This window comes from Carcharodon carcharias, chromosome 5 (genome assembly GCF_017639515.1).
Source record: "Carcharodon carcharias isolate sCarCar2 chromosome 5, sCarCar2.pri, whole genome shotgun sequence".
NCBI lineage: Eukaryota > Metazoa > Chordata > Chondrichthyes > Lamniformes > Lamnidae > Carcharodon > Carcharodon carcharias.
This window is the reverse complement of record NC_054471.1, coordinates 58,741,394-58,768,497: the sequence shown is the minus strand read 5'-3', so window position 1 is coordinate 58,768,497 and position 27,104 is coordinate 58,741,394. Positions and strand designations below refer to the sequence as shown.

The following is a 27,104-nucleotide window of genomic DNA, read 5'->3' as shown; positions in this document are numbered from 1 at the left end:
TAAATCCTTCCATCGTACACCATCCCTCCAGCCACGCATTCATCTGGTCTATCTTCCTATTCCTGATCCCACTAGCATGTGGCACTGACAGTAATCCTGAGATTACTACCTTTGAGGTCCTGCTTTTTAATTTATTTCCTAGCTCCCTATATTCTGCTTTCAGGACCTCATCCTTCTTTTTACTTTGTCATTGATGCCAATATGGACCATGATCTCTGGCTGTTCACCTTCCCCCTTCAGAATGTCCTGCAGCCGCTCAGTCACATCCTTGACCTTGGCACCAGGGAGGCAACATACCATCCTGGTGTCACGTCTGCAGCTGCAGAAACATCTATCTGTTCCCCCGATGACAGAATCCCCCATCACTATTGCTTTCCCACTCTTTTTTCTCTCACCACAACCCCCCCCTCGCTCCCACCATCACCCCACCCCCCCACCCCCCTCAACCCCTTGTTGCAGCTGAGCCACCCATAGTGCCACGGGCTTGGCTCTTGCTGCATTCTCCTGAGAAACCATCTCCCCCAGCAGTATCCAAAACAGATAATCTGTTAGAGAGGGAGATGGACCCAGGAGATTCCTGCACTACCTGCCTGGTGCTTTTACTCTGTCTGGTAGTCACCCATTCCCTTTCTGCCTGTGCACACTTTACCTGCCATGTGACCACCTCACTGTACATGCTATCCACAAAGATCTCACCCTTGCAGATGCTCCACAGTGACTCCAGCCGCAGCTCCAGCTCCAAAATGCGGGTTTCAAGTAGCTGCAGCTGGGGACACTTCCTGCACACATGATCACCCTGGACACTAGAAGTGTCCCTGAATTCCTATATCACACAGGAGGATCATTCCACTTGGCCAAGCTGATCTGCCATAACTTACCCTTAAATTATTTGCTTTACTTTTACTTCCACAAGTTTCAAGAATATTAAGGACAGATGAAATACTCACCAGGTGCTACTTACCAAGGCTGCCGCTCTTCTTTCTGCGGAAAGGTAGAAAGTGAAAGGATCACCTCCTTCCCTCGTCACTGAACTCCCTCTCACAAAACTCCAACTTAAGCACTCTAAAGCAGCCTAAAGCAGCACTCCAGTTCTATGCCTGCTATTCACCTTGTTGATTTGATTATATATTTATTTCTCCACTTCCATTATGTGCTAATCTATCGTATACCCCTAATCGGCGATGGATCCCTTCATATCTTTTAACTCAATCAATGTGAATTCCGTATCTAAATATCTGCTAGTTACAGCCTTTTTTTGACTGTCATTATGTTACCTTTAACTAGTACAGTTATTCCACCATCCCTCCTTCCTTTCCTTTCTTCCTAAATGCATTATATCCTGCAATATTAAGTTGCCAATCTTTAACTAGTTAGCCACGTTTCAGTCATCCCTACTACATCCCAATCCTGACTACGAATTATTGCCTCCAGTTCATCCAGTTTCTTTTGAATATGATGTACATTGCTGTACCAACAATTTTAATTGTTTTCATTATTCCTCTTTCTTTGTATTGGGAACTTATTTTAATTTTATGCTCTGTGACTGTATTTCATTTCTGGTCATTCATGTTATCCTTATTCCTTCCTTTAGTTTGACCTTAACTTTCTTTTTCTCATTCTTTTACTATTCGGCTTCTGTAATTGCTAGCAGCTCCTTCCCCACATGTTATTAGTTTAAAGTTTTGTTTACAGCCCTATATCCTTTCCTCTAGGACCTTGGTCTCAGTCCACTTCAGGTGCAGCTTTCTCAACAATGCAGCTCCATCATGTCACAGAACTGGTTCCAGCGTTCTGTGAAATGGTACCCGTCCATTCCATGCCAGCTGTTAAGCCACATGTTGGCTTTTGTAATTTGTTTGTCCCTCTGCCAATTTGCACATGGTAATAATCTTGAGATCCTGCTTTCAATTTAGCTCCTAATGCTTGAAATTCCCTTAGCAAGACCCCTTCCTAATCTTTCCTATGTCATTGGTTTTGACATGAACCACAATAACTGGAACATTCCTTCCATTACCACATTATTTTCCAACCATTTCAAGATATCCATCACCCTCATACTGGCTAGCCAGCCCACTCTTCAAGACACTTGGTCCTGACTGCAAAGCATACTATCCACCCCACTAATTAAAGAAACCCCTATAATTACAACATTTCTACTCTGCACCTCTGCTCCTTGGACAGCCACATTCTCCATGGGACCTTGGTCTTTCTCTTTATCTTCACAGATATTGAGTGCTTCATGCCTCTTGGGTAGTAACAGTATCTGTTGGATGTCCTTCACTATTTCTCCTACATTCTCCTAACTGGCTGACTGACAGTCACACTCTGTCCTTCCTCTACCTGTGCTTTCCTCTAGTGTATGGCTGTTCTCTGGAGTGAATTACCCAGTAGTTTCTCCTCTTTCTCTATATGTCAAAGTGCCTCTAGCTCAAACTTCAGCTCAATGACTTTGAGTTGATTAAAGGCTCTGCCATTGATGGTGAGATAAAAGAGAGGGGAATATACAATAGTTTAGAGTCAGAAGAATGGGCATTGCATGTTGGAGAAGAAAGCGAGTGGAGAAGATAGAAATTGTGAGACCCTGAAGCCATTTGAAAACAAGTACAAGGATTTTAAAGTTGATGGGTTGAAGGTTGAAAGTGGATGGAGGTTGGAAATCACATGTTCACAGAAGTATGGTATTTTGTGTGCAACAGATACAAGCGGCAGAATTTGAATGAATCACAGCTTATATGATGTACAGATTGGGTGGCCAACAAGGAAAGCATTGCAGGGTGAAGTAGGGATATAAGCAAGTCAGGGTTTGGGTATTCTGTGGTGATTCACTAAAGCCTTTCCACCATCTGTAAGGCACAAGTCAGGAGTCTGATGGAATGATGGAATACTCTCCCCTTGCCCAGATGAATGCTGCTTCAACAACACTCAAGAAGTTCAACATCATCCAAGACAAAGCAATCTGTTTGCTTGGCACCCCTTTCACCACCTTAAACATTCATTGCCTCCATCACCAAAGTGCCATGGCTGCATTGTGTACCATCTAAAAGACACAATGCAGCTACTCACCAAGGCTCCTTCAACAGCATCTCCAAAACCTGCGACATCTACCACCTAGAAGAACAAAGGAAACAGGCACATGGGAACACCAGCACCTGCAAGTTCCCCTTCAAGTCACACACCATCCTGACTTGGATGTATATTGTTTTTCCTTCAGTATCACTGGGCCAAAATCCTGGAACTCCCTAATTAACAGCACCATGTGTGTATCTGCACCACACAGAATGCAGCCATTCAATAAAGTGGCTCAGCACCACGTTCTCAAGGGAAACTAGGGATGGACAATAAGTTAGAGTGCCTCTAGCTCAAACTCCAGCTCAACGACTTTGAGTTGCCAGTGATGTCCACATCCATTGGATGAATAAGAAAGTGATATTCTGAAGGTGATCTTGTTGATGAACAAGACGCAAGATCAGACACTTAGCTAGGATCAAACAGGACATTGAGATTGTCTACTGTCAGATGGAGTTTTTATCTAATTTATCTTTCTCTGCTTTCATCTTATTTACCTCTACTGAGTCATCAAATTTCATAGATATCTCAGCAAACTTCAACAAATATCTTGCAAGAAATGCAAATAGGAAGAAATCTTTCAGCGTTTCATAAATGTTAATGTAGAAATGTTTCCACATACAGCACCAATAGAGATACAGTGACATTTTAACCAAGTGCCAAGTGAACACAAAAGTCAAAGATTGAACATAGATTTGAGTACTTGGCATATAACCAAGCAACAGGTTAAGAATTCCTTTGGTCACTTTGTGTAGTGGCACTGCAAAATGTATTTGCATATGATTCTTCTGTTCATGGTTTGTGCAAAATCACAAGCATGAGTCTAAAGAATATCTTTTATGATATTGCTAGACATAATGACCAAAATAATTCTTACTCCAATATCAGACATGGTTACCATTTTGATGAAAAATATCGACTCAGTTAAATGACAGGAAAAGATGTTAATCATGAATTGTCAAACTCTGCTTGATGTTTATATAAACATCTCATTTCTAACGTCTTGAAAATATCCTCGAGCCACAGCAACACAGATCTGGAAGAGATCCAGCCTTATTATTAATTAAGTAGAAATGAACCAGAAAGTGTTCATTATGTTAGATAGCGTCAAACAGAATCAGTGTGAGAATAAGTCACATCCAGCTGGTGTGAAAGTCAGCCAAATACTGTGCCAGCTTCAAGGAGCTAGTGCAGATCTAGTACAAATGTACACTTAGGAGAGCTGGACCAGCTTTTTGTCATGGGTCCAAAGACAACAAAAGATTAGCATTCCCCATTTTCTTTAGAACAGGCTGTAAACAAAGACCTGCTCCATTTATTTTGTAAAATTTATACCTAGTTTTTAATCACACATTGGACAGGTATTACAGTTGTTTTAGAAAAAAAGTTGGAAAGAGGGTTTGAAGTAATTAAGAAGCAAACTGCACTTATATAACACTTCTCAATTTCTCAGGAGATCTCAAAGCACTTTTCAGCCAGTGAATTACTTCTAATGTGTAGTTAGTTATGTTTTATAGGCAAATTCAACATAAGAATGAACAAAAGAACATAAGAAATGGGAGAAGGAGTAGGCTATCTGGCCTCTTGAGTCTGCTCCACCATTCAACAAGATTATGGCTGATCATGAACCTCAACTCCACTTTCCACACTATCCCCATTTCACTTAATTCCCATTGTATCCAAAAATCAATTGATCTCTGTCTTGAATAAACTCAATGACTGAGCAGCCACAGCAGAGAGTTCTAAGGATTTGCAACCCTGTGAGACAAGAAATTTCTTCTCATCTCAACTCTAAATGGCTGATCCCTTATTCTGAGACTGTGAATCTTAGTTCTAGACTTTCCAGCCAGGGGAAACATCCTCCCAGCATACACCCATCAAGCCCTTTCAGAATTCTACATATTTCAATTAGATCACCTCTCATTCTTTTAAATTCTAAGGAATATAGGCTTAGGTTAGGTAACGAAACCAAAGCTGTACAGAGTACTCCAGGTGTAGTCTCACCAAGACTGTATATAATTGTAGTAAGACTTCCCTACTGTTATACTCCAAGCTCTTTGTAATAAAGACTAACATACCATTTGCTTTCGTAATTGCTTGCTGTACCTCCACGTCAACTTTCTCTGTTTTGTGTAAAAGGACACCCAGGTCCTTCTGAATAGCAATATTTTCCAGTTTCTCACTAGTTAAAATAAAAATTCTGCTTTGCTATTTTCCCTACCAAAGTGGGTAATTTCACAATTCCTCACATTGTATTCAATCTGCCATTTTCTTTCCCACTTACTCATATCTTTTTGAAGCCTCTTTGCATTTTCCTCACAGCTTACTTTTCCACCTAGCTTTGTATCCTCAGCAAACCTGGATACATTACATTTAGTCAACACATCTAAGTCAATGTTATGGATTGTAAGCAGCTGAGGCCCAAGTACTGATCCTTGCAGTACCTCACTAGTTACAGCCTGCGAGTCCGAAAATGACCCATTTATTCCCGTTCTCCATTTTCTGTGTTATCCGATCCTTAATCCATGCTAAATATATTATCTCCAATCCATGAGCCCTGATTTTATGTGCAACATAGGAATGTCCATTTAATCTGTTTTTGCGGTGCTGGTTGAAGAATGAATGTTAACCAAAACACCATTTCCATGGAATGAAAATTCAGCAGGTTTTATAATTGGTGGCTGACCAATTATATTATTACCCAGGTGGCGAAGGCCAGAATTTACTACTTCATTTCAAACAAGAGAAGCTTAATTCTGTTAAGCAATTATCTTTCTTTCCACTATTAATTGAGGGAAGGTCAGATTAATGAATGTGGATTTTACATGTGACAGATTTTGCTTTAATTTTCAGAAAGGTATTATATTGTGAATAGGTCCAATTTTAACCCACTTGAAACTCATTCATTTAAGCAGAGCTAAAATCGGGCTTTTTAAGGTTTCTCTGTTTGACAGCAAGTGATTTAAGAGCAATTTAGCCGCATGTATCGGGTCTCAGATTACTTAGTTACAGTAAAAAAGCAAATTGCTCATTGAACAATTCATGAAATAACTATTTCTTTATCTCGTCAAATTTAATTTAATCTTCCATTGAATTGATTGCTTCCTACATTGCAAATTTCCCAATTACTGGTGTTCCTTCCTTACAGTTATCTTACCATGAATACTGGGAATAGAAGCTATATGTGGCATGCTGCTTTCATATCCCTCTCTGCTTTCCGGAGATGATTTAGTCAGAGCTAGCGTCATACGGGAGGAGTTCCACCAATTTTCTCTTCCAGATTGCGAGCCCCCAAGGAAATATCTGCCTGCCTCACACCTTCCTCCCTCACATGGCGATGTGTGGAAATGGGACTGTCTTTCCTCCACCGATCTGGAGTGCTCAAGGGCAAAGCCGTAGCACAGAGAGTTTCTATCGGAAAACTGTCCATAGGCACAGGATATAATGTCATGTTGGGAATGTGGCTGTGAGCCTTCTGTATGATCCAGCAATTGTGGGGAAGCATGGTCTGTTAGTGGACTTCCTCCCCATTGGCTCTCATGGTCCGATTCAGATCTTTCTGTGTGGAATCCGGAATACTGCAATAGAAGGGAGGAGAAGAGAAAGGAGAAAGTTACTGAAAGGATCACAAATCTGCATTTGGGTTTAATTACACTAATCTTAAATAATAAAAAATCATCTTCAATCATTCTTGTTCCTGCTGAGCTCCACATATGCCATCCTTCACAACATTCATTCTTCCTGCATTTTCAAATGTCAAAATCGGCCTTAATTACTGTTTTCTACTCTTTCCCAATATCTAAAAACTGGTACCTCTCATAATGTCATAGTTAGGGAGGCCCCGCCAAGAGGGGGAGGGGGCTTCAGGTTTAAAGGGCAGGCAGGAATCTTCATGCATGGGTGGCTCTTGTCACCAGCAACTCTCTCCATTGGGCACAGGCTTCCCAGGAGGGACTCCCCCAATTGTCATAGGATCAAGCAGATTAGAGATTTAAACGCATGGCTCAAAGAGTGGTTTGGGAAGAATGGGTTTCGATTCATGGGTCACTGGAACAAAAGGGAGCTATTCTGTTGGGATGGGCTCCACTTAAACCAGGCTGGGATCAGTGCCCTGGTGCATTATGTAACTAGGGCCATGGATATAGCTTTAAACTAAAAGAGTAGGGGAGGGTTCAGATGAAGGAAGATTTAGGAATCTAAGGAGAAAACTTCAGACAATAGAACAGTATGTTGATTTGGATGAAGACAAATAGAGGGAACAGGAGGGACAGAGTGTTTAACAGTAATAATGCATCAGTGAACGAGAGCCATGTAAATAAGAGATGTAAAAAATAGCACTAAACGTTCTTTATCTAAGTGCGCAAAACACTTGCAAAAAATAGATGAACTAGTTGTTGACAGGAGCGGGTTTAATTTAAACAACCCTGAGTTCTCTTCTCTCCACCTGCCCGTAAACAGCAGCAAGCTGTTTTTTGATTTTTGATTTCCCCCTTTATAACTGGTGGCATATTTTTCTATCCTCTCAGTTTTGGTGTGATCCAATTCTCTATTAATAACCCCATAGCAAGCTTGAGATAGGATGAACTAAAAGCATTAGTTTATTTGCACACACTCAATGCGAGAGGAGAGGAGCAATTTGGCCTGCTTTTCATTCATACAATAAAGGTGGAATAGAGAAAAGAAAGAAGTACAGGGCAAAGTCCACAGGTAAAATAAGAATTAATGTTTCACATGAGTTCAGAGTCCAGAATCAAAATCCAATACTGTATTCTTTCACGGAGTCGGCAGGTTGAAGACCAATGCTAGATAATTCACTTTTTCCAGTAGAAATGACTTCCACAATGAGATGGACACACAGAGGCAAATTAGTCTTGCAGGCACTGGCACAGAAGTTCAAAACTTCCAGTAGAAACAGTGTAGATGGGGAGGCAGATATTCAAACCTGTACAGAGCCCTGGTTCTGAGCTGCTGCTTGGTTCAGGGAAGATAGCAGTCTAAGATTTGCAGCTCCACATGGCAATATTACTGGTTCCAGCAGTTTGCTGATGGGGGAGTTTGGGGAGTCAAGTGACTCCCACCTCTCCCTTGTGGCTTGGACAATGGATGCATATTCCTTAGTCTGGATTCTTGAAATTGGTAATGTTACAACCATTAATAATTTCAAAAGAGGTTTCACGGTTCTTTGTCCTATCAGAATGGTCATCTCCATTGGTCAGGCCCTGGCCTTAGAAATGTAGATGGTGCTTGTACAATTTCCGTGGATCTGATCTCTGCAGTCACAGGGGTCGTTAGCTCCACTTAGGGATAATGAGGTGTCAGCTTCTCAGAATGCCAGAACGTTCCTTTGTTTGAGTCGTGGCCAGCCATGGCTTCAAGTCATTTAAAGCCTTTGTCCAGTATTTTTAAGATATTTATAAATTAGCCATGCTGATATTTATATATTTTATAAAAATATAGAATGAGGTCTTAGCTCCAGAACAGCCACAAAGAGAGATAAATGATTTAGATAAAATCACCATTCCAGAGACATGGAGCAGAATCATCCCAGATTTGCACTAAGTGTGGTAGCAGGCAGGGAAAATGACGTTTTACCCACTGGCCGCAATGGTGGCTTCTCAGGCCATATCTTCCCAATCCCACCGCATTAATTATGCACTCCCGGGAAACTGGTCATTTCCATGGTGGGCAGGGTCTCATTCACCTGCCTCGCCATCACCTCGCCACTTCCTCATGCCAAGCGCCATATTTAACATGCATCCGCGGGCACACCTCTCAGTGCTTCCAGCCCAGGACTGCTGCAGGGAAGACATGGAGAAAGACAGGAAGACTGCAGCCCTTCACTTTAATGATGCATCCCACAAGTGCCTTTTGGACGCAGTGAGGCCTGCCATGATGTACTCTGCACCCGCTCTGGCCGCAGGAGGGGCAGCAACATCACTAATCCAGCATGGGAGGTGGTGACAGCGATGGTCAGCACCAATGTCCTGCAAAAGAGGATAGCTACCCAGTGCCAAAAAGGGATAAATGATCTCCCTTCCGCCAAGGTAAGTCACTCTTCTCATCATTCTCAACTCACGCACTCACAAATCCATCACACATTCACAGGGATCTCACTCACTGCCAGTTTAAGGGACTTCACCATTCAATAACTACATACTTTGGTTCTGTCTTCAAAAAGGAGGACACTAATAACTTAGCAGAAATGTTGGGGAACACAGGGTTTAGTGAGAGGGAGGAACTGAAAAAAATCAGTACTAGTAGGGAAATGGTGTTTGGGAAATTGATGGGATTGAAGGCCGCTAAATCCCCAGGGCCTGATAATCTACATCCCAGAGTACTTAAGGAAGTGGCCCTAGAAATAGTGGATTCAATGGTGGTCATCTTCCGAGATTCTATAAACTCTGGAACAGTTCATACAAATTGGAGGGTAACTAATGTAACCCCACTATTTAAAAATGGAGGTAAAGAGAAAACAGGGAAATACAGACCAGTCAGCCTGATATCGGTAGTAGGGAAAATTCTAGAGTCCATTATAAAAGATTTAATAGCTGAGCACTTGGAAAACAGCAGCAGAATCGGACAGTGTCAAGCATGGATTTATGAAAGGGAAATCATGCTTAACAAATCTACTCAAATTTTTCGAAGATGTAACTAGTAGAGTTGATGAGGGGGAGCCAGTGGATGTGGTTTATTTGAACTTTCAGAAGGCTTTTGACCAAGTCCTACAAACGAGATTGGCATGTAAAATTAAAGCACATGGCATTGGGGATAGTGTATTGAAATGGATAGAAAACTGGTTGGCAGACAGGAAACAAAGAGTAGGGTCTTTTTCTGAAAGGCAGGCAGTGACTAATGGGGTACCGCAGGGATTGGTGCTGGGACTCCAGCTATTCACAATATATATTAATGAATTAGATGAGGGAACTAAATGTAATGTCTCCAAATTTGCAGATGACACAAAGCTGGGTGGGAGGGTGAGCTGTGAGGACGATGCAGAGATGCTTCAGTGTGATTTGGACAAGCTGAGTGGGCAAATGCATGGCAAATGTGGATAAATGTGAGGTTATCCACTTTGGTAGCAAAAAACAGAAAGGCAGATTATTATCTGAATGGCTATAAATTGAGAGAGGGGAATATGCAACGAGACCTGGGTGTCCTGGGTATACACAAGTCACTGAAGGTAAGCATGCAGGTGCAGCAGGCAGTAAAGAAGGCAAATGGTATGTTGGCCTTCATAGCAAGTGGACTCGAGTACAGGAGCAGGGATGTCTTGCTGCAATTATACAGGGCCTTGGTGAGACCACACCTGGAATATTGTGTGCAGTTTTGGTCTCCTTATCTGAGGAAGGATGTTTTTGCTATAGAGGGAGTGCAGTGAAGGTTTATCAGACTGATTCCTGGGATGGTGGGACTGACATATAAGGCGAGATTGAGTCGGTTAGGATTATATTCATTGGAGTTCAGAAGAATGAGGGGGGATCTCATAGAAACCTATAAAATTCTAACAGGACTAGACAGGGTAGATGCAGGAAGGATGTTCCTGATGGTGGGGGGGTCCAGAACCAGGGGTCACAGTCTGAAATTATGGGGTAGACCATTTAGGAGTGAGATGAGGAGAAATTTCTTCACCCAGAGAGTGGTGAGCCTGTGGAATTCGCTACCACAGAAAGTAGTTGAGGCCAAGACATTGTATGTTTCCAAGAAGCAGTTGGATATTGTTCTTGGGGTGAAATAGATCAAAGGAAATGGGGAGAAAGCTGGAGCAGGCTATTGAGTTGGATGATCAGCCAAGGTCATAATGAATGGCGGAGCAGGCTCGAAGGGCCAAATGGCCTACTCCTGCTCTTATTTTCTATGTTTGTTTCTATGTATTCTCTCACACACACCTTCATTGTCCTCATCTTGTCCATGGGACCACTCACCACCCACACATGCCAGGCATGTTTGTCATCTGGTCTGGCAGGTGTCCTGCTTACACTCTCGCTATCTCTATTCATGCAGGACAAGCTGGCACACAACAACAGAGAGAGGTCGCAGACTAGTGGAGGAGTGCCTGAAATCAAGGTCCTCACAGTCTTTGAGACCAGAGTCATCCCGCAGGCTGGTGAAGATGTGGACCATTCCTGTGCTGACAATGAGGTCGGCGGTGCTCTACCAAGTGAGGATCCAGCAGTGCAACATCCATCAGGCAACCATGCTGTGGGTGAAGTATCCTGTTTCACAGGCCACTGCCTGCACTAATTATCTCTCCTTGCTTTTGCAGGCATATCTGGGAAACAGTTGAGGGAGTCCACGATCCAGGTCCTCGACTCAAGCCCCAAAGAAACCTGTGAAGAGGAATCTGAAGGCACCTTCATTGAAGATCCATCACAGCGCTCACCCACACCCTCCACCAGCACAGAGACACACACCTCAGTGGGACTTGGTTTTAGATTAGCCTCAGGATCACAATCTGGTGAGCACATTGCACTGTCTGATCCACAGCAGGTGGCAGCAGGGACTTCCCAGGTCTCTGGCAATTGGAGGACTGCTGGAAGCCAGAAATTTGCTGAGTCTGAGTCAGACAACGAGCCTCTGGATTCTGTCAGACCTCAGTTGCTGGAGCTGCAAAGACAAGCTCGGGAACATCAGGAAGGGATGTCCACTGCACTCCTCAGATTCCAAGACACGACGTAGGAGTCTGTCCACCTTCCAGCTTAGGTGATAGCGCTGGCATGCCAATACACCAAGGTCAACACTGGTAGGATGGTGGCCATCATTGGGACCTTGGTCCAGGACATTGTTCCTGCACTGCTCCATGGGTTCAACTCCATTGCTGACACCATAGTTGCCCTCCAACAGTGTCAATGCGAGAGGGGTGCGGGGTAGTTTGATCTCACTCCAGCTACCCCTTCTCCTCAAGGAGTCAGCCGGGGCCTTCGGGAAACCATAGGGAGGATCAGGAGGTGCACACTCTGGGGCCATCCACCCAGATGACTCTGGGAGTGTCTGGCTCATCCAAATCCCCTCTCCCTGTAACCCCAGCAGCTCCAGCTACAGGTGGAGGAGGGTGCCACTGCCAGACAACAGGTCAGTGCCCTCCAGGTCTCGGCCCTCCAGAGGAAGCCCATCAAGGTCATCAAAAACAGGGCATAGCAGTCAGCAGGCTGCCTCCACCTCTATTGTGGATGTGGAGGGAGCAACAAGATGTAGCGACAGGGTTAGGAAGGTTAAGAAGGTGTAGTTGCACAGCCTGGGCATGGGTGTTAGTCTGTTCACTATTGTAAATAAACTCCCAAGAATGTCTCCCTGCCTGTGGCTCCTTGTTATGTTGAACAGTGTTCGTCTCACTCAGATGTGAAACCTTGGTTCCTGCACAAGATAAAGGCAGGTGTCTCAGTCCAGGGCCTCTTCCCTGTGCTTTGTGCAGCCTTCAGACAAAAGTGATGATCCTGCCTCACACTCCCTGGGCATATTACTGATGCCTGCACTTTGATGGTGCTTTTCATTGCTGCCAGAATGTCGTGGGCAGGCATCACAGAGTTCCATCATTCTCTGTGTGCTCTCAGCACCTTTAAGGTGGGGCTGGCCCCCATCTGTTCAGCATCTGTGATTATTGACACTGTGCTCCTGAAGCAGTCAGGTGCTGAAGGTGGACATAGGATCAGATTGTTCTGTAGTTTCATGGCTGTGTCTCTATGATATGACCCTGATCACAAAGCACAAGCGAGCTGCCTGGGGCCAGACAGGAGTCAGACATTCTCAGAGGCAATGTGAAGATCTTTGGAGTGTCCTCACTGCATGTCGTCATCCTCCTCCTGCCATCTAGCGACTGTTAGGGCCTCCACTGCATCTCCATGACAGCAGCCTTATCCCAGAGGGCATGTGCACTGCTGTTAGTCACACAGGAGTCAAACGTTCACAGATGCAATGTGACAATCTATGGTGTCTCCTCACTGCATGTTCCCATCATCCTCCACAAATCTAGCAGCTATAAGGGCCTCCCGAACATGCCTGCCTCATCTGGCCAGTGTGATGGCCTCATCGCCTACATCGTCACCTTCGAGGACCTCCTCACCCTCATCCCCCTCGACGTCCTCTTCATCGGACCTCCAGCTACTCCATCTCCTTCTCAGCTAATTCCTCTCCCCGTTGCAGTACCAGGTTGTAAAGGGCGCAGCAGATGATGACGATGTGTGACATCCTCTGTGGACCTTATTGCAGGGCTCCACCAGACCGGTCCAGGCACTGGAAAATCAATTTCAGCATCCCGATGGCCTGCTCCACCAAGTTGCGAGTTGCAGTATGAGCCTCATTATACCATCACCCTGCTGTAGTCTGAGGCTGCTGCACAGGCGTCATCAGCCACGTCCTCTGTGGGTAGCCCTTGTCCCCAAGGAGCCATCTCTGCAGCTTCTATGGACCCTGGAAGACGTCAGCGATCTGTGGCCGACTGAAAATATAGAAGTCGTGCACACTCCCTGGAAACCGAGCGCCGACCTGCAGGATGCGTTTGTGCAGCTTGCACACCAGCTGCACATTCAGTGAATGGAAGCTCTTGCAATTGACATAATTGACCTTCTGTTGTAAGAGATCTGAGCACCATGTGAGTGCAGTCAACAGCACTTACACCTATGGGAAACCTGAGATCTGAGCAAACCCAATTGCTCTTGCATCCTGGATCTCCTGGTCCCGGTTGAAATGCACAAAGTTGTTTGCCCTAGTGAAGATGGCATCCGTGACCTCATGGGTGTATTTGTGAGTAGAGGCTTGTGGGTCCCACAGAGGTCACCTGTGGAGCCCTGAAAGGAACCATCGGCGTAAAATTTGAGCGCCGCAGACACTTTCATGGCCACTGGCAGTGGATGCCCTCCATATTCCCATAGCACCAAATCCTGCAGCAGCTGGCAGATGTGACCAACCAGTTCTCTAAATATGCACAGTCTTCGGCAACACTGGCTTTCGATCATCTGCAGGAACAAAATGCGGTGTCTATAAACCCTGGGTCTAGCTAGACACCGACCAGCAATGGCTCCCTATGGCTCTCCAGCAGCATGTGTAGGAGCCCCAGCTGCTTCTTCCTGTGGGTGCCGCTCCTCCTTCTGTGCAGCCAGGCACCTCAATCGCTCTCTTTCCATCATCTCTGCTCTCTGTATGCCACGAGGCATATAGCTAGTTCACCAGGCTCCATGCCCCTTATGTACTCTTCCTGCAGGATGGGAGAGAGAAAGAGAGATGCATGGGTTAGCTTTGGCATTCTAAGAACCTCTCTTGGTTAAGTCTGAAGGCCCTTTAATGCATCCAGGAGAACGCTGGCCACCACTTGGATGGCCAGAGATTAGTATCTGCATGGCTGCCTGAAACCTCACCCACCTCCCCACTCCACCTGACCGATTGGCAGCAGCTTTGCCCACTGGACTGCATCCTGTGCTCTCATCTCAGGTGCAGGTATTCTCCTAACCCACACTGCAAAGCTGCACTGTTAGCTTGAACCATGGGGGAGACTGGTCCAAACCGGGATGCTGACATTGCAAGGGGCTGTGATCACCTCCACCAGTGACTGCTCCATGGCCAGCCTTAGCAAGGAGATTGTACAATGTGCCCAGTTGTCCAATTGTTCTGCAGTCCTCTAAAATGCTCATTAGTTTGCAGTCTGTGCCTGAGGGGTTAAAAGCTCTAGAGCATTTGGTGGCACTTTCATGCCTCTGTGTTGTTTGAGTGGGCAGATAAGCTGGAGGCCCCTCACAGGCATGTCAATGTGGCTGCATCCGAACTGCCTCAGCCCTGGAGGAATGGTCACTTTATACAACGTTTCCCTGGTGCACGGCAGCTTCCCTCCCCCTCGCCCTGCACATGCTTGTGCACTTCCATCACCCGCAGGGGAGCCCTTGCACCTGCCCCCCCCCCACCCAAGTCACCTCAACCAGAGGGCAGCCCTTGCACCCCCGACTCTCCTCAATATTGACGTCCAATAGGCAACCCTCGCGAGTGCTGTGCAATGTTACAGTGCACTCACCTCCAAGTTCCCCTCAAAGTGCAGCCCGCCAAGTGCAAGCCTTATATATGCTGTTGTGAAATATGTCGGCATGGTGCTCCAGCGTGGGGGGATGATTCTGGCAGGCTGGGCTGATATTGAGATGCAGATGTATTACAATGAGTTTCCCAATGACTGATGGCGGGAAATGCGGCTCAACATTGACAGGCAGAACGAATGATTGCAAACTGGTTTCACGATGTTGTGAAATAGATTTTTGGCCTTCTCGCTATATTGTCCGTTCACACCGCTGAACACACCCCACGCCAGCAGGCATGGAAAATTCCACCCATGGTTAGAAGGTGACCAAGTTTGGGAAATAAATATCCCAGGGTTCACAACATGTTGGAAAGACAAACAAAATGTAAAAAAGAAAAGGGTTCACCCTGATAGTTAAGAATGTAATGAAGACATTAGTGAAAAAGGATTCTGGCTTGGAAGATCAGGGAGTCTTCTTTTTAGGCAGTCAGTTCAAGGATGACTTGCTTCCACTGTGGTTCAATGAGTTCTGAGATGGCTAATAAATCCAATCTGCAGTCTCTGCCATATGCAGGGCAAGTAGTGCTGGAAGGGTTAGGTAGATGGGTTGTTTGGAGGTTTGCATGCTTCCTCCAATGCCTCGGCTTCACCTCTGCACATTCCCAACAAAGTCTCTAGATGTGTTCGCTGCCTTCACAAATGAGCCTTCTCCATTTTGGACAGTCACAAGCCAGGGACTCCAGTGAGTCGAGTAGAATCAGTATGGGTGGAGATTAGAAATGAGAAAGGTCAGAAAATGCTGGTGGAAATCACTTATAGGCTCCCAAATAGTAGTTATACTATAAGAGAGAACATTAAACAAGAAATAATTAGAGCTTTTTACAAAGGCAATGAAATAATTGTGCTAACTTTAATGTTCATATGCACCAACAAAGGTGATCTGGAAGATGCGTTTGTAGAATGCTTTTGTGACAGTTTTCTCTAATTGTACAATGTGGGAAAAAATAGAATATGAAAGTAAACAATCCATAAATATGAAAACAGATTGTAAGAGCATTTACAAGCATATAAAAAGGAGAGTAGCTCAAGTAAACTGGTCCCTTGGATGGAGAGGCAGCAGAATATCATCATGGGGAATGCGGCAATGGCAGAGACATTGAACAAATATTTTGGTCCAAATTTTCATCGAGTCAGGAGGGCTCCATGCCTTAGCCAAAACAGTGCTGGAACCCAGAGTCCAGAAGTCCCGCCCAGAACCACAACACCTACAGTTTTCTACAGGGGGTTGTGAGGGGAACAGGGGTGGACTGTATTTCACACATCAACAGTTCATGGAGGCAACTATACATTTAAAAGTGTAGCTGTCTTCACAGAGATCCAATTTTGGGCACTCAGATTTCTCAAACATGACTCATGGGCTTTAGACATCTGAGAGAAAGGTCTAAATATGCCATAGTTATTTGGAGATGTAAGGTACCCTTTTGAAGAGATAAGGTATCCCTTTTGGAGAGGTCAGGTACTCTTTGGGAGAGGTCAGGTACCCCTTTGAAAATGTTAAGAGTGGACATGAATCTGCATAAAATTGAATGAGTCTTTGGAACTGTCAAACTGTCAAATGATTCAAACACCTTGTCCTTTAAATTAAAAAAAGCCAGCCTGCGGTTGAAAAGAATCAGGGCTTGCAATTTCAATAGAAGGTTATTGACAGAAGCGTGAGGGTTATCATTTTAGGATTAGAGCTGCTTGACTGCTTCCACAGCATATAATTATCACAGTTGGGGGGGGCTGTAAATTCACAGTTTGATTTACAGCTCATAGAAGTTATAAAGGTATTAGCTATCTTTAATGTGGGCCTATGAAAACAAGTGTTTGTTTTAGACAGGAATTAAGTACTTGAAGGAAATGTTTGTTTTTATAAGGGGTTAAGCACTTGAAGGGACTCAAATGTATTGAATGGGCTTTTATCAGTGAGAGTCATTTGATTTTTAATATTGGCAAGTCCATAATAGATACTTAGAATTTTATTTTATTCCATCTCACCAGGTTTGCTCTATGTGAATACTGGGTGAGTTGGCATGGAAGGTGTAAGGGAAAAGGGTGATTGGTGGAGCATGGGTTGGCATTAGTTGTCACTAAGTTGGCACAGGAGCAATAAAAGGCTGTGGGAATTAGTAGGGAGTCATGGGTTGGTATGGGTTGACCATGGAGGGGGAGCAAGTAGAGGGGCACAGGTTGGCATGGAGGTATGGGGAACATGAGGTGTAGGTAGAGTGGCATAGGTTTGCCATGGAGGGTATGAGGAGTCATAGGTGGTGGGTGGGGGGCATGAGGTGGCATGAGTTGGCATGGATGTGGCATGGGGAGTGTGTGGGAGTGAAAGGGTATAAGAGGTAAGAGGTACAGTGCTGGTTTTGGTTTTACTGCTTTTTTCACAATTGGGATGAAGCCTTTTAAACAGCCCGCCTTGGCACCCAGCAGCCCCCATGGCTGCCTCCAAGATCTTTCCTGGGGCAGTGGGCCCAACTCCAGTTAGTACCCGCACCCCTGGAATGAAAATCCAATTGTTTGGGGCATTTTCTCCCGAGTGTGGTTTACGGAGTGGGGGTTTTCCTGACTTGGGAGTGAAAATTTGTCTCTTCGTGTCTGTCTTCACAGTAGAAGATACAAATTACATACCAGAAACAGAGGGTAACCATGCGGCTAATAGGAGTGAGGTACGTAACATTATTAGTACCAGCATGGAGAAAAAGTATTAGAGAAACTTAAGGGACTAAATCTGACAAAACCCCAGGACTTGATGGGGTTCTAAAAGAGGGAACTGCAGAGAGAGTGGATGCACTGGTTCTGATTTTCCAAAATTTCATGGATTCTGGAATCATCCTTGCAGACTGCATGTTGACAAGTGTAACTGACAGAGAGCAAACGGGGAACTTCTAGCCAGTTAGTCATCAGGAAAATGCTGGGATCTACTGTTAAGGAAGTCTTAACAATATACTTAGAAAATCCTTGTATGATCAGACAAAGTCAACATGCTTTTATGAAAGGGAAATTATGTTCAACAAATTTATTCATAAATTTTTGATGTAACTAGAAGAGTAGAGAAAGGAAACCTGTGGATGTGGTATACTTGGATTCCTGGAAGGTATACGAGAAGCTGCCACAAAAGATTAAAAAAATTTCCGGTCCCGCCAGAGTCAATGGACTTTTTGAACAGCTCGCCATGTTTTACGGCCCTCATCCCCGCTGTGACCATTGAGTTGTGGGTAATAACGTTTATTAGCATGGCTAGAGGATTGGTTAATGGGCAAGAAGCAAAGAATAAGGATAACCGGGCCTTTTTAGGTTGGCATGCTGCGACAAGTGGAGTGCTGCAAGGATCGGTGCTGTGACCACAACTATTTACAATCTATATGAATGACTTAGACAAAAAGACCGCAAGAAAAGTATCTAAGTTTTCAGATGATGCAAGGCTGTGAGGGGGATACAAAGAGGCTGCAAAGAGATATAGACAGGTTAAATGAGTGGGCAACAAAGTGGTATATTATATGGGGAAGTTTGAAGTTATTCACTTTGGCAGTAAAAATAGCAAAGCAAGATATTTTTTAAAAGGCATGAAACTTGGGTGTCAATACCCTGAACAAAGCTCTTAATGAGTCTAATTGCCCACCTCGTGAGGTTGGGAAACAGACACGCCAGCTGGTGCCAGTATTTTTGAGCTCCCTCCGTCTCCATTCGGGGCCTGAAAATTCTGCCCATAAAGCACCAACCAACTGATTCAGCCTCAACTGGAGTATTGTATCCAATTCTGGACACCAGTCTTTAGGAAGCATGTGAAGGCATTAGAGAGGGTGCAGAACTAATTTATAAGAATGGTTCCGGGATGAGGATCTTCAGTTATGTGGGTAAACTGGAGAAGCTGGGGTTGCTTTTTATAGAGAAGAGAAGGTTGAAAATAGATTTAATAGAGGCGTTCAAAATTCTGGAAAGAGTTGATATGGAGAAACTGTACCCATTAGCCGTAGGATCGAGGACTAGAGGAATTTTAAAGTGAATGGCAAAAGAACCAAAGGTGACATGAGGAAATGCAAAGTGAGCAGTCAGGATCTTTTTCACAAAGTGAGCAGTTAGGATCTGGAATGTACTGACTGAGAGGGTGGCGGAGGTAGTTTCAATCTTGGCTTTCAAGGGGGAATTGGATGATTATCTTTCTGAAGAGAAAAATTTGCATGGTTGTGGAGAAAGGGTGGAAGAGTGGAACTAGCTGAGTTGCCCTTGCAGAGAGGCAGCATGGACTTGAAGGGCCAAATGGCCTCCTTCTGTACTGTAACTATTCTATGATTCCATAATTTTAAGATTCTATCTGGAATCACAAACTGGAATCACAAATTACAGAGGGGAAATGTTGCGGTACTGGAAATCCAAAATAAAACCACAAATGCTGATGAAAGGACTTTGACCTGAAAGGTTTTCTTTGCTTCTTTCTCCGCCGATGTTACCTGACCTGCTGAGCATCTCCAGCATTTTCTGGTTTTAAGAACAACTTTCTTTATGCCATTGGTGTGGTCAATAGGCAAACGTTTGGGCTAACATCACATTCTGAGCAAGCACACTGCTGAAACTGTGCGAAATAACACCAGTGTCATACCTGCTTACAGAACCCACTAATTTGATGCTGGTACTGTTTTCAGAGCATACAAGAGAACAGAACAGAGGCATATTGTTCACTCGCTCAACTCTTTAGTTGGGCAAGACAAAGCACTGTGCACACCTACTTAAACATACATGAGGGGTACTAGTCACTGGCTTTTAACTGCAGGGGGAATATACAAAATTAGGAATGTCCTGCTCATCTCTAAGACTTGGAGGTGGTCCATTTCAACTCGATGTATTTTAAACTTCAGTTTTACATTGTTTTTTAAATGAGGTTCACGTATTATTTGCCATAACATCACAAAATGGAACCACCTTCGTTCCATTTCCTGTCGTTGCTACTTTGGAAATCTAAAATGGCTCTCATACTTCAAGATAAAACAATATTTCAACCGCTGATCACCGACAAAAAATTGTTCAGCTCAAAGGCTCATGAGCCACTCAAATATTTGCAGATCTTAATTAAAATTGATTTGAGTATCTTGCTGCCTAATGCATAACTTTTATTGAACTCAACACATTTACCAACTTCAGTGTTTCTGTGAAAAAAGTTAAGAGGATTTAAAGCTATGCCACATTGATTGTGTTGCACCATGGGCCCAAGAATGCGGTGGCCGGGACAGCCACACACCGGTTACTAGCCTTGTCAGTGGAACTCCAAACTGACCTATCCCTATTGAGTGAAGTCAGCTGCTTTAACCATTTTACAGACATTCTCAGCATATAGCTGTTGATGTCCTGGGAGAGCATGGAGGCCATTGTAGGCAGCCAACGATTGTCTACAAGAAATACCTGGTTATTAGAGTTCATGGGACAAGGTGGTCTTCTGTGGTGGAGAGGACTGACAGCAAGACAGAAGATGAGTTATCTCGAAGGCCTCCAACATAGGGCAGAACTTTGCAGTTGGCGAGCAGGGTGTGGGGCCCGCTCGCCGATGCGTAAAATGACACGGGATGACGTCAGGCGGAACCCCCGACATCATCCCGCCCCAGTTAAATTTTCAGGAAGGCGGGGGGACAGCGAAATCAGCTGCAGGCCCACCGACCTCTCAATGGCCAATTGAGGCCATTGACAGGATCATTTAAACAATTAAAGGACCTGCCCATCCAACCTTAAGGTTAGTGGGTCGGCCAGGAGCCCCGGCGGAAACTAGAAAAAACATGAAACCTCATCCACCGGCGAGACGAGATTTCACGTAGGGTTTAAAAAAGTTTAATAAACTTATTTTGTAAATTATGAACATATCCCATCTCAGGTGACATTGTCACATGAGGGGGACATGTTAAGGAATTTTTTTTTCTATTTTTAAAAGTGTCAGTGATCTTCCTGAGGCAGCACTTAATTGGCCCGTCCATATAAAATGGCGGCGGGGCCTACTTCTCCAGCGGGGATCGGCTCCCCGCCTGCCGGAGATTGGGTCAGACCCGCCCACCCGACAGGTAGAAAATTCTGCCCATAGTGTCCATGGCAAACAGGCACTAATATCTGGAATTTTGTTCAGTCACTGTTGGTGTACCATAAGGCTTGACCCTAATTTATATATAAATGGGAATGTTAAATGATCTATAGGCTCTGTGACTCGAAGTGCCAGGAGCACATGGGACCCATACAATGAAGCACTGTGCACTTTGTTTGCTGAACAAGCTTCTGTGGCCAATCATGGAAGAGTTATCAGGGAGGCGATGGCGGCTCGACCAGTAATCCAGAGACCCAGGGTAATGCTCTGAGGACCCAGGTTCGAATCCCACCACAGCAGATGGTGGAAATAAAAATCTAAGGTCCATGAAATCTTTGGCGATTGTTGTAAAAACTCACTAATATCCTTTAGGACATTAATGCCCTTGAGGGAAGGAAATCTGCTGTCCTTGCCTGATCTGGGCTACATGTGACTCCAAACCCACAGCAATGTGGTTGACTCTCAAATGCCCTGTAAAATGGCCATAATCAGCAGTATCAAATTGCTACAAAGTCACAAAAAAGGGATGAAACCGGACAGACCACCCAGCATCAACCTAGGTGCTGGAAACAACAACGGCAAACTCAGCCCTGTCAGCCCTGCAAAGTCCTCCTTACTAACATCTGGGGCTAGCTGTCTCACAAACTATTCAATCAACAGCCTGACATAGTCGTCCTCACGGAATCATACCTTACAAATAATGTCCCAGACACCATCATCACCATCCCTGGATAAGTTCTGTCCCAACGGCAGGACAGACCCAGCAAAGGTGGCGGCACAGTGGTATACAGTTGGGAGGGAGTTGCCCTGGGGGTCCTCAACATCAACTCTGGATCCCTTGAAGTCTCATGGCATCAGGTCAAAAATGGGGAAGGAAACCTCCTGCTGGTTAATGCATACCACCCCCTTCAGCTGATGAATCAGTGCTCCTCCATGTCAAACACCACCTGAAGGAAGCACTGAGGGTGGCAAAAGTGCACAATGTACTCTGGGTGGGGGACTTCAATGTCCATCATCAAGATTGGCTCGGTAGCACACCTACTGGCTGAGTCCTGAATGACATAGCTGCTATACTGGGTCTGCGGCAGGTGGTGAGGGAACCAACAAGAAGGAAAAACATACTTGACTTCATTCTCACCAACCTGCCTGCCGCAGGTGAATCTGTCCATGACAGTATCGGTAGGTGTGCCCACCGCACAGTTCTGACAAAGTCCTGCCTTCACACTGACGATACCCTCCCTAGTGTTGTGTAGCATTACCACCATGCTAAATGGGATGGATATCGAACAGATCTAGCAACTCAAGACTGGGCATCCATGAGGCACTGTAGGCCATCAGCAGCAGCAGAATTATACTCGAACACAATCTATCAGTACCATCAAGCCAAGGGATCAACCCTGGTTCAATGAAGAATGAAGGAAGGCTTGCCAGGAGCAGTACTAGGCATGCCTAAGAATGAGATGTCAACCTGGTGAAGCTATAACACAGGACTACTTGAGTGACAAACAGCATAAGCAGTAAGTGATAGACAGAGCTAAGTGATCCTACAACCAACTGATCAGATCTAAGATCTGCAGTCCTGCCACATCCAGTCGTGAATGGTGATGGATAATTAAACAACTCAATCAATGATGGGGGAGCCCAGCACATCAGTGCAAAATGTAAGGCTAAAGCATTTGCTACAATCTTCAGCCAGAAATGCTGAGTGGATGGTACATCTCGGCCTCCTCCAGAGGTCCCAAGCATCACAGATGCCAGTCTTCAGCCAATTCGATTCAGTCCACATGATATTAAGAAATGGCTGGAGACACTGGACAGTGCAAAGGCTATGGGCCCTGACAATATTCCTGCAATAGTAGTGAAGACTTGTGCTCCAGAACTTACCTCGACCCTAGCCAGCACAGCTACAACACTGGCATCTACCCGGCTATGTGGAAAATTGCCCAGATACGTCCTGTACACAAAAGAGGCTAGGAATCCTGCAGCGAGCAACTCATCTCCTGATCCCCAAAGCCTGTCCACCACATACAAGGAACAAGTCAGGAGTGTGATGGAACACTCCTCACTTGCCTGGATGAGTGCAACTCCCACAACACCCAAGAAGCTTAATACCGTCCAGGACAAAGCAGTCCACAAACATTCATTCCCTCCACCACCAATATATAGTAGCAGCATCTACAAGATGCACTGCAGGAATTCACCAAGGCTCCTTAGACAGCACCTTCCAAACCCACAACTATTACCATCTTGAAGGACAAGGGCAGCAGAGGCATAGGAACACCGCCACCTGGAAGTTTCCCTCCAAGTCACTCACCATCCTGACTTAGAAATATATCGCCATTCCTTCACTGTCGCTGGGTCAAAATCCTGGAACTCCCTTCCTAACAGCACTGTGGGTGCACCTACACCACATGGGCTGCAGCAGTTCAAGAAGACAGCTCAAGGGAAACTAGGGATAGGCAATAAATGCTGGCCCGGCCAGCGAAGCTCACGTCCCGTGAATGAACAAAGAAATGTCTGCAACCAGTACACTGCAGTGCTCTGGGTTTGCAAGTTATATTATTGTCTTTTGTATGATAACATTATGCTTTTACAATTTTGACTTATTATCTGTTACATGAGTTCTCTCAAAGCAGAACACACCTACTATGAATACTTGATGCATTGATTTAATCACTGGCTGGAACATTCACAACATGTAGAATAATGCAGAAGTGATTTTCATTTTTTAAAACTAGATAGCCCCTGACAAAGACAGGTGCTCAGGGCACCTTTCTTTGGGGGAGTCATCCTGGGGTGGGGGGCAGGGAGGGTGTAGTCATCCCCACCCCAGAATCAGCAAGCCATGCTGCAATTTGCTATTTCTTCAGTGGGCGAGTGCTCTGGATGCACCCTTAGCAGCAGTGACATGCACATTTCTTCCTCTCCCTGACTCACTGCAGAGTTGGCAATAAAATTTCTAGGCAGACGCATCCTGGAACATCACTAAGGATTTGTGCCTCATCCTCATGGATTGTCAGCTCCAATGTGTATTGCTGTTAACCACTTTGACACAAAACAGCAAGTTATTATCACATTCACGAAGAATATGCTTTGACGGCATTACTGAGCCCGACAGTGGAAGGGAATTGAATTAACAGGTCAAGGTAAAACTGAACAGTTCTAACTCTACAGCTATTAAACTCAAGATTAGGAATTCATTTTACAGGCATTAGCACAAATATGGCTCCCAGTATCCTGTCATGAAGTATTTGACAGCAGTAATGTGCCACACCACTTTCCCACGCTGTTTTGGTAACTACTCAAAATTAATGGCAATTGGAGATGGCTCACCTGAGGATAAGGTGACGCTCTTGGTTTGGATTTTGTTCGGCTAAGACGGGACTTGCTTGTCTTCCTGGAGTCAGTGATGGTTGGGGTTGAGTTTGCGTATGAAAAGGATGGTTTCGTTGCTGTTACTTGATCTAGCGACAGTTGTAATCCCTTGTACTCAGCATCCCTACAAGCAGTCAAAACATAAATCTATTAGATTTAGTACATACACATAAAACCTCCACTAACACTCTGCTAAATCATTCTTGCTGTCATTTTCGGTACCCTCTTAAAACCCGAACCAGTTGGCTGTTGCTGACCATCTCCTTGCACGTCTCTCCATCTTTAGTCTGGTAAAGAATATCATTAAGGAAGAGTGGAACAAGGCCATCTCATTTATCAACCCTACTCCTTCCACAGACAACGTCAATTCTACCCTATCACGAATTCCATCCCACTTCAAATTTCCCGAGGGAAAACGCTGCATGATTGCTTCCTGGTGCGAAAGACTGATGAGCAAAACTGCAGAATTGCATACAATCCAAAATATTTGGCACAACTGGTCTATGAGCTTCCTCCCACTCCATTTCATCAAACTGTATCTGCATATCCTTCCTCCATCATGTACTAATTAGTTTCCCTTTAAATGCATCTACGCTAGTCACCTCAACTACTCTATGTGGTAGCAAGTTCCATATTCTAATTATTCTTTGGGTAATTGTTCATCCTTGCTCTATTTTCCTGATGAAATACCAGCAAATCCACCAAATTCCTGCCGTCCCTACCACCAGGCAGGAAACTTTGAAATTTGTAAAGTATTTTACCATCCAGGGCTACAATTACACCCTTTAACTTCCAATCCCATTATTGACCAAATATCTACCTGACTCCTTTCTGAAAGTTCTTTTAGCCAACCTCAATTGCCAAATCATTGAAAAGTCTAGTATGGCAGAACAAAATTTTAATCGGTCAAACTGCCTCACTAATCACTCCCATGGTGTAAAGGACATAATGCACACACAGCATTGAAGTACAATGTCCTATGCATGTTCAGCTCCTTTCCATTACAAAATATTATTGACACTTTTGTGCAAAATATTAATTAATGTTTACATTATTTTAAGTGCAATGAATGATTAAATGAACTATGACACAAAGATTTACCAACTGCTTATTTTTTATTTCTAACTTGCACAAAAGTGTACTTGTGCAATGTTTCTTGTTAAACTGGCTGTGTGTTTACCATGATTCAACCAGAGTAGTTTGAGTAATAAATAGCAGAGAGATTTTCAGCATTTTAATACCAGGCCCGCGCACCAGCCACAGTTACAAAGTCTCAAAGCGTGCAGTGTATGTTTAACTAGCCCAAGGATTAATGGTCAAGCAAACTTGGTTTACCAGTAACCATGGGTAGGATGTTTATGTCGGCAGGCGCACATGATCAGCGGGCCCGAGAGCGGCCGGGGAATGGACCGCCGACCGCGATCAGCCCCTGGCCATAATTTCACACTGGCTGGCCAATTAACAGCCGGCCATTGCACGCTGAAATGCTCAGCGCTGCCAAGGTAGGGGCGGGAGGAAACAGGCACTGATGTAAGCAAGGGTGAGTGCTGAATGAAAGCTCCCTGAAGGCAGAGACCTGTCTCAGGGAGCTAAAGACTTAAAAATCAATAAATAAAGTTTTTAAAATCCAGAAAAAAAATGTCCACGCATTAAATCAGTCACCTGAACATATATATAATAAAAATTCTGTCCATACGTTTTCTTTTATTTAATAACTGAAACCTCATCCCACCCTTGGATGAGGTTTCATGAAAAATGCAATGGCTGCCTGGCAGATTTGCATGTCCGCCAACTGTAAGGCTGGAGGGACCATGAAAAATCGGAGACAATTACAATTTTAAATCCCTTAATTGGTCTCTTAATTGTCAGACGGGGCGCTTCTGACTTTTGCACGCACCCACCAACCGAAATATCCCAAGCAATTTCGCAGCCAACCAGGTCAGGAGCGCGCCCGCACACCGACCTAAAAATTCTGTCCCATGAATTTGAAGGACACCAAAGTAAATACGATGCTTCCTTTATGGTTTAAAGCATTCTGCATTGTCATTTGCATATTGATCAGTGAAGAGGAGAGATCATAAATATCTTCATGAAAACAATATTTATAGATATACTCGTTGATCTTCCCTTGTATATGGAGAGCCAAGTGAGTCTAGTTATCAGGTGAAGTAGGGTTAAAGCGCGAGATACAACTGTTTTTATTTTTGTAGTACTTTGATTTTATGTTATGATTTGCAGTTAAATAGCAAACCATACTGAAGTGTGAGAAAAATAAAAAGAAAAAGAGAGGTGGGTTTATATTGCACCTTTCATAATCACTGGACATCTCAAAGCATTTCATAGCTAATGAAGTACTTTTGAAGTGTAGTCATTGTTGTAATGTAGGAAATGCAGGGGCCAACTTGCGTACAGCAAACTCCCACACACAGCGATGCGATAATGACCAGATAGTCCATTTTCTGTGATTTTGAATGAGGGATAAAAATTGGCCAGAACACCAGAGCTAAGTCTCCTGCTTTTCTACAAAAGAGTGCCGTCGGATCCTTTACATCCACCTGAGAGGGC

The 27,104-nt window shown here is 44.5% G+C and overlaps 1 protein-coding gene across 1 annotated transcript in view; it reads right to left on the bottom strand.

Annotated features, from left to right (window-relative positions):
- sim1a (SIM bHLH transcription factor 1a) overlaps positions 1–27,104 on the bottom strand; it is a 93,254-nt gene that overhangs the window by 8,615 nt on the left and 57,535 nt on the right. The window contains exons 9-10 of the mRNA XM_041188538.1: positions 24,498–24,663; positions 6,224–6,644 (exon numbers count right to left, since the gene is read on the bottom strand). Coding sequence (XP_041044472.1) covers positions 6,224–6,644; positions 24,498–24,663 — 587 coding nt within the window. The remainder of the gene's footprint in view (positions 1–6,223; positions 6,645–24,497; positions 24,664–27,104) is intronic.